Below are 12731 nucleotides of genomic sequence, written 5' to 3'. Positions count from 1 at the left end.
TCACCTCTGAACTGAACAATTGCGAATGCCAGCTCAGGCAGGAAGATCAGAGAGAATTCTTTTTAGTGTCGGCCCGTCTTGCAAATCTAACGCGTTGCAGCAAATTAAAGCCAATGAACCGCCCAGTGAAAGCAAAAATCTTGCCGAAAAATTTCACTTCATATGTGGACTATCATTTCTTGGTTTTAATTAAAATTTAGAATGATTTTCGGAGGACCTATTTACCGTGTAAATCAGAATTGCGGAGAGAAGCCGTGGAAGTGTTACTCATCAGTTTTTTAAAGCAATTACTGTAAAAGGGTAATGGAGGTGGGCTGGAGCCGGTGTGAGGAGGACTAAAATCGAAGTGCGGGACGGGAGTGGGTGTTCGCTGGCCGGGGAGACTTGAACGGCTGCATCGTGATGGCCGCTGCACCAACCAGAGCGCAGCTTGCAGCCACCCCTGCACCACTGCACACCCATTCGGTCTCCCACCCCACTGCATTGCACCTTCCAGACACCCTTCTCACTCATTAAACTTCTATTAACTCTCACCCACATGATTTATTTAAATTTGTTCATTACACATAAAAAAAATTTAAAAAATTAAAACAAATAATAATAATTCCACAAATGCATCGTTTCATTCGTTAACAATCATTAATGGTGTGCGAAAACTTTTTACCAATACCAATAATTCACTGTTCCTGTTTTGTTATTCTCAATGTATGGGGCAGACTTGACATAAATCACACTACAAGGGACCAATTACCATCCAAATCAAGCAATGTCACAACGAAAACTGAAATATATTTTTTATTTAACACACCCTTCCTAGAGCCATAAATATAATTATTAACGGAAAAGTGTTTCTATTTAAAATTATTTTCACTTCTTAAGTACCCATACAAGGAACAGTTTCTAACAAAATTTCAACCAATTCAAAAAGATTTTGGTACAGGTTAACTCAGTGTTTAGGGCTAAAGGCTCGCTCGCGGGGATACAACACTGCAGTCCAGCGGTCTATCCTTAGATTTTATCGAAAATGGTGGAAACGAAAATAGTACCAAAACGGAATTCCAAGTTGGAAGTTGCGACTGGTCGCTTGTAAGATAATCTATTCACTCAATTTGGAAAATTTAACATGAGTGAAAACGCTTCTTCCCACTAGCAGTAAGTGAATATGAAGAGTCACGTATAGTAATTACACTCAATAAGTGGGCTAACTACATAACCACATAAGTGGCTGGCTGTTGGGGATGTAGATGAAAGTGACCTGGAACTTGAATGACAAAGATTTAAACGAGAAAGCTATATAGTTTTTTTAAGGATAAGCTATATTTGTATCGCCTACGGATAAGTCGCAGCTTGCCGATACCAGAGATTAGAGTGTCGATGAAATTGGTAATAACTAATACAGAAAAAGAATTAATTAAAAAGGAACAACTTAGGTTGGAAATACTAAATTAGATTACGAACTTCATTATTAACTTAGTGAGAATGTTAATTCCGAAATCTTAACAAATTTTAAAGACCAAACAATAACTATATCAGTCAGTTTGAACTATCAGTCAGATATAGGTAGCGTGACATTGTCGAAGGAACAAAATGCTCAACAAATTGAAGAATTGATTCATGATGTCGTTCACTACTAGAAACGTAATTGATATTCTGCAAACAAGATAAAGAGAACTAAAATTAATTATATCTGAAGTGATAAACCAGGGGTACCTAGAAAAAAAAGAAGAAAACCAAGGATCAAACCTTAAAACAGTAACAGGGTAACTCCTCTACCACTCTCAATTCTCTTGATATTTTCTAGCCATTACAGTCTTCTTTCTTTAACCTCGGCAACCAAATCCGGCGATCAGTACAACTCTAAGCCTAAAAACCTAAAATTCATAAACCTTCCAGATCCTTGTGACTAGCTGCATTCAAAATATCAAATTTCTTCACTATTGAACGCGGTAACAGTTGGTCTAAAGACTGATATCGTTTGACCTCAAATAAATATACACCATTCAAACTGATGAAAGAAAGTATAGGCAGCCCAGTGTACACAATAAGAGCCAAAAAAAATTCAACAATTTCTGTTAAGTATTAATATTTATTAATTAATATTAATTATTTCATAAATATCACTCTAACTATACTATAAACCCTATATCTCTTCTTTTTGCTACAAAACAAACTGCAGAAAATATATTAAAAGTTTTAGGAAACTCATTTATTTTACAAACGAAGTAGAGAACAATTGTCAACAAAAACATTGCAAACATACTAGTGAACTCTTGACCAGGCAAAAATGTATTCACTCACATCTATACCTATAAATAAAAGGCTTTTCGGAAACGGTTAAAATCATTTAGAGACTGTAACTACATTACGTTTGCGGCTCACCATACCCTAAGAAAGGCAATTTGCTTGACAGGACACCATGAAATACAAAATAACTATTAAAGAAGATTAACTGCAACGACTGTAAGCCATGGCCCCTGGACAAACTTCGTAGCAATCGCAAACCAGAATGAAACAATACGAGAGAGACATTAATAACAGTAAGGAAGATTCACTTAACATTCTACGCCATAACTATGCACAACAGATATGTATTGTACACATATGGATTATAGACAAAACATATGTATAGAAACAAAATATTTAACAATGAAAAACAAAACCATCTTGGATGTGATTTTCCTAAATGAAAGTCTTTACTTTCATTTAAGGCAAAAAATGTGAAAAGTTTTTGTAATGCAATAAATACTTAAAATGACGTTCCCAATAAGTCCTCAGGAGTTCTGGAAAAAAATCCGGGAAGAAAACCAGGTTGCACGAACTAAGTAAAGAGATGGGGACAGTTGCACTAGGAAGTTATAAAATGACTAAGATGGTACTGGTATCTTAAATGTTTAGCCCTTGTTGGAATCGGTACCTCCTAAAGACCGCATTGAAGGGATGCTTTGGACTAGGAAATGGATGATTGACGTCACCGGGTCTGACGCAGGGTGGAGGGAGATGAGATATGATGTTCTTGACTGAAAAGATAAACCCTAGTTTTGAGTAAAAACCAGAATAATATTCCATGAAAAGCAACGTAGCAAATCATTCCATAAGGTATATGTTAAAACTAAAGGGTGGTCAATCTTGGTCGGCAAAAATTTGTTAAGAATGTGATTGTGAACTGCATACTTTGTTCAAAATTCAGCATGCCACATTGGTCTTATCACTATTATTTGAACCATTCTGAAAACAATTAATGTAAACAAGATTTGGGGTATCTGAGGACCAACTGAATCATTGCAGTGCGGGGAAATCAGGTTTTCCACACTTGTTTGTTTAGAATTGTTTTCATTTTCAGGATTTCGGCGCATGATATAGTACTTGTGGCTGAGATATATGGTTCTAATAAGGTTGCCCCTCTAGCTGAGCCGGTGGATGATTAAAAGTAAATAGTTTTAATTGTAAAGTTTGTTAAAAAAAGCATTAAATTGATCAGTTCCAACATTTAATTAAGTTGTTGAACTACTTTAAACTGCTACAGTTAATGTGACTTACAAATCGACTTTATGGCCATTTTTGTTTGTATTTTTCAGCCCAAAACGAAATGACAACTGGTCGTATATGGGAAGAATTTAGGATCAACTGTCCTTGGGCGTTCTATTATCCCTCTTCCACATCTACACTGGCTGGGCCAGCATTGTTCAGACAACCGCCTTTCTACTCAGGACCTGTTCCACTCGGATTTAGGTACCCTCCCTACCTCAGCTGTCCATCCACTGCGCTGCGGCTCAGAGAACGAATTCCCGCTTATCCAATACCTTGCCACGAGGTGAGTTTTTGGAGATATTTACTTAGTTATTCTGTTTACATTTAAAGAGAACTTTATTTCTCATAGGTAGGAAGCAGTTAGAAAGCCATTAAGACCTTTAACTTTTTTTGTGATTTTGTGGCTGTCGAGAATTTTTAAACGATGTGTGTGTGTGTGTATGAGAGTGAATATAGTGTGTTGCTGAGCGTAGCTTTCACTGTAAAGCTCGCATACTGTCATGGACACAAACTTCCTTGAAGATGTCTAGTTCATTCCTTCAAACAGGATTAAGAACAAACCCAAATAGTTGCAAACCTTCCCTGCATACCATATACTAGTGTGTGAGATTCTAGGAGTAGCGCTGTAAGAGATGTTTCAGTTCGTCAATATCCTTCAAGAACTTTCTGCTCTTCTTCTTCGGCAAGGTACGAAAACTTGAATATTTGCAAACATCAACTATATCTGCAGTACTGTTGTCACATTTTTTTTACATAATAAAAATTGTTTTTTTGCATAAGATAGTTGGAGTTGTCGGTGTGAATGATGTTTTTGTTGTTGGGTTGGAATGCCCACATGGGCGCCAAGAGCCCTGAAGAAGTACTATTACCTGCAAGGGGGAATTCCTTTTACGCTCTATTTTACCGATGTAAATTTACTCGCTTCTTTCATCTTTCAACATCAAATCCGTTGACTCATGTTGGCATTTGAAACTTCTATCTTTTATCAGTTGCTAATGTACTGGCAATTTACAATATAGGAGAAAAATAATTATAACTACAATCTTTTCTCGAAGAAAAAGACTGAAATTTATACCTGTGCCTTTCTTCAGTTCTTCCCTTCCAAGTACTGTGTGAATGTTATATCAGAGCACTGACAACATTATTACTGAATATTATAGACTGCAGCACTTTTAACTACAATAACAGTCACACTTTGAAATACATTCCAGCCCCTTCAAAAACCCTGAAAGCTTCTCAATTAATTTCTCTGGAAAAATGCTTCCAATAGAAATAATAGATTATAAGTTATTAAGTATTTATCTAGGTAGACTTATAAGTTTTAAAGAAATCATGCAGCCAATTTTGGGGAAACAATTAAAAAACCCTGGCATTTGCATTAAAGTCTGGCATGAGAAATTTTTATGAGGGTTGTTGTCAAAAACTGCAAAATACCAGATCGAAAAAGCAAAGCGTCCAAACCAAAACTGGATCCAAACCCCCAAACATCCTTCGAACTATCACTGATGCAGCGCACTCTTTTATGTGTGGTATTAACCAAACCATACACACCGACCTGCGAATCCCATATTTCTGACCTTGCCCGGTCCCGATAAATCAAATTCAACTCCAAACTTTCCCTACATCATAATCACTTAATCCGCAACTTGTCCCGCACTACTCTCCCGTCAAATCTTTTTCGTAGGCTGCGGAGGCATCGATAGCTTAGCGACTACCTGATCGAATGATGAACTGGCAATCTTTCAAATTCAACCTAGTCGGCATTTTGCATTAACCGACTTATGATGGACTTGGATGGCCTACATTCAAATCCTTCAATGTATTCAATGTATTGAGGTACTGGGTTCAATTGCCGGTTTGGGCCTTGGATTTTATTTTTATACCTTATCGGTAGTTGAAAGTAAAGCCCGCCTGAAAAAATTGGCACTACTTTACTTACTTATTATTTATTTATTATTTCGTTTTGTTTATGCTTTGTTTTTTTCTTTCTTTTTCATTTTGATCTGTACTTGTTCATTTGTCATATTAGCTTGTTGCATCAGTGTAATAAGCAGTTACGAATTGATTATTGAAGAAAAACAAAAGTGTTATGGTTAAATAAACGATGATATCAATTGCTATAAAATTTTTAAAAGTATATTTAATACTTTTTCGAATGATTCTAAGTACGAATGAAATGTTGAGTACTTGTTGTGTTAATGTCAATTTTGTTATTATATAAAGTAGACAAGAAATGCTAGAGAAAGATGTAAGGGAATAAGGGAGATATAGTGTGGAAGTTCGAACGACATAATCTAAGTCAAACTTGTAGGTACAGGGCAGGAGTGACAAGGTTAGTGAGGTAACAAAGGGGGCGATGGAGAGTAAGGGGGATAGAGGCTAACCTAACCTATAAAACTGCACCCTTTGTCAGGTTTGCAACCAGCCACTCACCAGCAACTTGCCCGTGCATGACCACCTACTAATTGAAACTTGTGTTCCTGAATAGATAATAGTTGGTGTTATCAATCTTTCTACTTCGAAAATGCAATTTAAGACATGCTGGTGATGTAGTAAGCAGCAACTCAAAAATATTTATGCATTTTCTAATCATTCGAGAGCGTATGTGCAAGCATTTCCCAGCGACCAATGCACATCGCTTAATACGAAATAATTTTGAAGTATCCTCTCATTAAATTCTGCTTTATAAATTTCTTAAAACCATATTAAATTGTACACAAAAAGTATACGCAGTATGCGCAATGCTCGAACAGATTACACCTGTTAGTCGACCGTTCCAACAAAACCGAACTAATTACAAAATGGTTTGTGATCGATCAGAACAGTCACGGAATCAAACTATGGATTAACACTTGGGACACGCGCAATAGGTCGCATTCTGTTGTCTGGTCGAAGAAAGGTTAACTATAATTTCTTAAAAAATTTTATATAACCGCAAAGCAGTAAAAGCGTATCAGAAGAAATCAAATTCAAATCTGTCAGGAACCGCGCCTGCGTGCTAAGATAATCCTAATTGACAACTAATTACAGACTGATTGGAAGAAAGCTGTTATCAATAAATAAAAATATAATAATTTAATTAACAGAACACAAAACTCCAAAGAGCCCTAAATTTATGCATAAGATTTACTTTACATTAAATTAATACATTAACATAATACATATGATATATTAAAATACCATTTTTTTAGAAAAATGTAAATGTTCGTTTGTTCAAAAACTTAAATTTCTGTAAGTTCTTCACCAATTGCTTTGAAATTTTGACACAAATTTTGGCTCGTTACATTCGAATACACGCATTTTTATATACATATTATATAGATGTCACGCCTGTGACAGGTTTTTACATGCCTATCTTAAAAAACAGCACCATCTGTTGGATGTAAAAGCAACACACGCTATACTACATATTTTACGATTCCATTTCAATCTTTCCAACTTACGATCTATTTACGATTTTCAAATTTCCTATTTTAGAATTCCATTTCAATTTTTCCGGTTGCATGGCTAAATTGAATGTTCATAGATGTCAGTGTACAATAAATAGTCCTGAATTCACTGGCTACATCGTTAATTGCTTCCTACACGTTATGTCAAATTGACGCGTTTGCGAAAACACTGTTGTGTTCGGAAGCGCCTATGTATTATTATTTATTACACATGGAATACGAGTAGAAAATAATTTGAACGTCGCAAACGAGGAGAGCGAGTCGATGGACAACCTAGCATATTTAAAGAAACTAAGATAGGCAGACTGTACACTGTGCATCCCAATCAAAATGAATGCTTCTTTCTTCGCATGCTGTCGGTAAATGTGCCCGGTCCAACGTCTTCCAGCATCGTCATTGAGCATTGTCACCGGCGTTACCACTTTCCACTTGCCACTTTCCGCAGTGCATGTCAAGATCTAAATTTATTAAACGATCGACCCTAGGATGATTAATAACGCGTGCAACACGTCACATCCAAATCAAATTCGTGCATTGTTTGCAATCATATTGACCGCCTGCTCTCCTTCATCTCCAACAAAGTATGGGAGAAATATAAATCGCAGTTGGTTGAAGATATTTTCCTTTGAATACGCAAGGAAAATTCAAATATGAACATGGATTCACAGCGTTGATAATGATTGAAGATTCGTGCTTAGAAATCGCGAACAGAGCCATCTAGTGCTGCACGAGAATAGAGACAAATCTCGGTCTCGGTCTCGGTCTCGGTACGAGACGAGACTTGAGCAACCGAGACCGAGATCGAGATCGAGACATGATATATATCTCGTCGAGAAATCTCGGTCTCGTCTCGGTTTTTCAAATATTAATTTTTAGCTACAAAATTATAAAATTGTGTTCTTTATTAATAAATAATCATTACGGGTATTGAATTAATTATTAAAAGATACGATTTTATTATATATGTTCAATATTACTACATCTATTTGACTTCGAATTACATAAGTAAAGTAAGCAAAGTAAAGTAATCGCCTATTTTTTCAGGCGGGGCTTTACGTCCAACTACCAATTAGGTGCCGCGGACGGAGGCGACTAGCAAACATATTTTACTATAAATTTCTCGTATTAAACATTAAATAAAATCCAAGGCCTAAGACCGGGAATCGAACCCAGTACCATAATACACATTAGCTTCGCAGGTCTCGCACCGCTGCCACGGCCCCCTTCGAATTACATAATTTTTACATAAATTCACTAAATTTCACTATTCATTTCATTCATTCAATTTCATAAATTTCACTATTAATAATCTAATACTTTGAACTTAGATATTATTTGAATTATATTTTAGAATTTTGGAATTAGTGAATTTGAAAAAAAAGACTATCTATGCACCTAAAAAATATTGTCACAAATTTTCGCTTTTAAGATACACTTTGCCCAAGCATTGATACATAAAAGAGCTTTTACTAAGTCAGAAGTTAGAGAAGATCTTCTATTGGTCATTATCATCGCAGCTTGCGAAAATAATCTTTCCGATGGCACTGAAGTTGCACAGATACTAAAAATATCTTTCGCCATTCTAGACAAATTTTTGAAGGAATTCTCAAGTGTTTTCCACCATTCTAAAATGTCAACGTCTACTGGTGCTTGGTCTAATTTGGTGTAATTAATTATTTCTGTCTTCCATGCTTCGGTGATATTTGCTGATTTTTGAGCAAATGGTGCAAAAATATTGATGCAGTCGTCGTCGTCGTCAAAAGGTGAATCATCAGATTCTTTATCTTCACCAACAGCCATAACTAATGGAGCGGGAAGTTTGTTGGGAGGTGTATTTTTTATTTCACAAATCGACTTGTTATAGCAGGCAGATATGTTATTTGGGTCTTTCATTTGGCGCGTTTTTAACATTTTTTTGAAATTATATAAAGATATATAACAGTAATAGTAATATATGATGCATTGAAGTGTAAGTAGTTGTCTTCTTTTACACACATTTTCATTACCAATATATAAATTAAAATAATTATTAGAAAATAATAACATTTTTTGAAAAGATTATTAATAGCAAACCGCTTTTAATACTTCAACAAAAATTCAAAAAACCGAGACCGAGACCGAGATATCTCGACGAGACCGAGACCGAGACCGAGACTTGAGCGACCGAGATCGAGATTGCATAAAGTCTCGCCTCGTCTTGGTCTCGTGCAGCACTAGAGCCATCACTGAATCGATCTGCTGCTGCTTCACTGCGGACTGAGCCACAGCTCGCATGGCCGGTACAGCTAGTACAAAATATTATTTTAATTATTTAACGTTAGATTTTATTCAGATTTAGTTTGGACTTTATTTCTGCAAATTTATTAGATTTATATTAAGACCTGTACCTATAAAATAAATCCACCTCTTCTTGCAAATACACTTTAAAAATCTGGAATAGAAGATTGAACAAATAACTTCTTTGATAAAACTATATTTTTTGAGAATAAATAATTTTACCCCGCGTTTGAATTCGAGATATGATATTTTATGAATGAAACAACTTCAGAGCTGTCTATAAAACCATTAAATAAGACATAATTGAGTAATGCATCATTTTTTAACCTAAGAGATTTGCAGGAAGTTAAATTTCATTTCTTTTAATAAGTCGTCACACTCCATTGACATAGGTAAATCACCTTTGTTGAAAGAAATTTGTTAAAGAAACTTGTATTTTATTCTTTCTGTATAAAGAAAAAGTAAAAAAGTAAAGTTATTACTAATTTTTCAGGCGGGCTTTACGTCCAACTACCAATTAGGTGTCGCGGACGGAGGCGACTAGCAAACATATCGTACGAGTTTTTCACTGAAAATTTCTTTTATTAACCATTAAATAAAATCCAAGGCCTAAAACTGGGAATCGAACCCAGTACCTATGTATTGTGGTTGAACTATTTCTCAATTGCTTTTTATATTTTCTGAAAAACGGTCCACTTTTATCTCTAAACTTGATATAACTGCTCATATTTTTAAGTCATTTTTTTGAAAACACTATTAATCTGAGAATTTGCCTTATGATAATTGTTTTACAGCACTGAATAAAATCTCATTGAATAACTTTAACAATTAATATTTATATATATATAATCATTTTAACATTTTAACCGATCTAGTAACAAATATAACATTTATTAAAAGAGGATAAGTAAAATTAGATTCTAGTGGAACGTAATAGGAGCAGCGAACTGGCCAAGTCAGCGCTTATCTAGATGAACTTCTAATCGTAATTGCCATTTTACCCCTCACAACGAAAGTAATAACTAGCCGCATGAATATAAAGTAGCTGGAATACTGGCATGAACCATAAACTGCTTTTATGTGTTTCTCGTACAAGTTGTGCTATTGTAATGTGGGGATGTGTAGGGAGCGTGCAGACTACAAGGCTGGCCAGATAAACTTGACAAGGGATTGTCTTTTACAATCACCTTCAGGGTCGGCTTTTGTGTTAAACCGTCTACAATATGACTGTATAAAAGAATCTGTGGTTTTAAATAAGATCATAGTGCTTCACGGGTGCTCCACTCTCTTGTGCATATTGGAAGGCGGCAGCATTTAAATATCCATAAAACAGCTAGTACGCAGCGTAAAGGTTTAATTTTTATAAATATATTTCAACTGAGTTTGCACTATTCCAATTTAGAAACTGCTTCATGTATTAATTTGATTTAGTAAATTAATTTTTAAATTAATAATTGTAATGATTGCAATAAGAAAAACTTTTTGTGAGTGTCGCTCGTTAGTAGATTATTCATAGAGAGAGGACATGCAGTTCCGTACATTTGAAATAATCTCAATATCATCTTATACCAGTAGGGGCGACAGTGAAAAATAGATTTTAATACATTTATAGGTTACTATAGTTCTAAAACTTGTAATATTACTATTATATTACTCTTTAAAAGAATATATTGCTATTGTTAGACACTTTAGTTCGGTGTTTTACGCTTCCAAGCCAGCCGGCTGTATGAGACAAAGTTATTTGCTAAAGAAGGTCGCGTTATTTTCAAAACATTTACATTTTATGATCTGAAGAGAGCGTTAATTACTGAGAAAGTCAGTCTCAGTGGAAGGCAGTCAGGGCAGTTTACTGTCGTTTCAACATATATTTATGTTTGAATCATATAATAACGCTCGCTGGCCAATGCAGTAAAACCACAAGCAGTAAACTCTTAAACTATCTCAGACTTCTTCTAAAACTTATGATTTACGATTTTTCCAAGTATTTTAATAGCCTGGTTTTACAAATACAGTTGTAGAATAAAAAGAGAAACAACATAGAAATGTTTGTGTGGGCGCCTGCACTTTGGTTATGAACTCTGAATTAGGGATCAATTGTGACGGGATCCAGCTGTTATTCTGCTTGGCAACTCACTAGTTTACCAATTTTTCTTTCTCTTACGCCTGTAACAAAAATTCTATCTTGAAAAACATTTCAAACGCCAAATATTGGCTAAAAGTTATTCGGTTTTTATTTTATTTATTTATGTTAACATCTATCTAATTCTCCATTAAAAACTTAAACAAATTATTAATATTAGACTAACATATATATTTTTTCTTTAGCCAGGAGTTAAAAAACATAATGAGTCGGCTAACACAGACTACTAACGAAGTGACATTGGAGGATGCCCTTTTTTTAACATTAAAACTGTCCGGTAGGACAGTTTTATAACGGTTGATCGTCAAAAACTGCACGAAAAAGCGTCACGTTAAAAAACACCAAACTTCGACAATTTTTTTCTCTTTTTCTAAAAAAGATAAAATTCCCAAATTTTCTTTATAATACACGGCAAATCCGCTTTTATATTAGTAATTTTTTCCTTATAACAAAGATCTGATAGATTTCTAGAAAAAAGTTAGCAAAAACTGGAAAAAACGACATTTTCAGAAAATGTTCTTGTTCTTGTTGTTACGTTTTTTGTAACAACGTAAATTTTGTTCTGTTTTACACTTTGCTTTTCTCACGTATAAGCTATAGTTATTTTCTGCACAGATCTATAAATGTAGAAGATATAACGGGTTGAAAATTTTTTGGGTCATGAAATTCTGTAAAATTATGGCCGTTCTATATCTCCCACTGTGAACCACGTATTCGTATGAAATTTTGTCCTCTTTTACACTTTGCTTTTCTCACTTATAAGCTATAGTTATTTTGTGCACAGATCTATAAATGTAGAAGATATAAAGGGTTGAAAATTTTTTGGGTCATGAAATTCTGTAAAATTATGGCCGTACTATATCTCCCACTGTGAACCACGTATTCGTATAAAATTTTGTTCTCTTATACACTTTGTTTTTCTCAATTATAAGCTATAGTTATTTTGTGCACAGATTTATAAATGTAGAAAATATAATAGGTTGAAAAGTTTTTGGGTCATGAAATTCTGTAAAATAATGGCCGTTCTATATCCCCCACTGTAAACCACGTATTCGTATGGAATTTAGTTCTTTTGTACACTTTGTTTTTCTCAATTATAAGCTATAGTTATTTTGTGCACAGATCTATAAATGTAGAAAATATAAAGGGTTGAAAATTTTTTGGGTCATGAAATTCTGTAAAATTATGGCCGTTCTATATCTCCCACTGTGAACCACGTATTCGTATAAAATTTTGTTCTCTTATACACTTTGTTTTTCTCAATTATAAGCTATAGTTATTTTGTGCACAGATTTATAAATGTAGAAAATATAATAGGTTGAAAAGTTTTTGGGTCA

The 12731-nt window shown here is 34.6% G+C and overlaps 1 protein-coding gene across 1 annotated transcript in view; it reads left to right on the top strand.

Annotated features, from left to right (window-relative positions):
• The window catches only part of LOC141457446 (uncharacterized), a 208192-nt gene that overhangs the window by 149843 nt on the left and 45618 nt on the right, over positions 1 to 12731 (top strand). The window contains exon 3 of the mRNA XM_074134440.1: positions 3576 to 3811. Coding sequence (XP_073990541.1) covers positions 3576 to 3811 — 236 coding nt within the window. The remainder of the gene's footprint in view (positions 1 to 3575; positions 3812 to 12731) is intronic.

This window comes from Rhodnius prolixus, unplaced genomic scaffold, assembly GCF_049639745.1.
Source record: "Rhodnius prolixus isolate KJV_2025 unplaced genomic scaffold, Rpr scaffold_16, whole genome shotgun sequence".
NCBI lineage: Eukaryota > Metazoa > Arthropoda > Insecta > Hemiptera > Reduviidae > Rhodnius > Rhodnius prolixus.
This window is presented reverse-complemented; position numbering and strand designations above follow the sequence as displayed.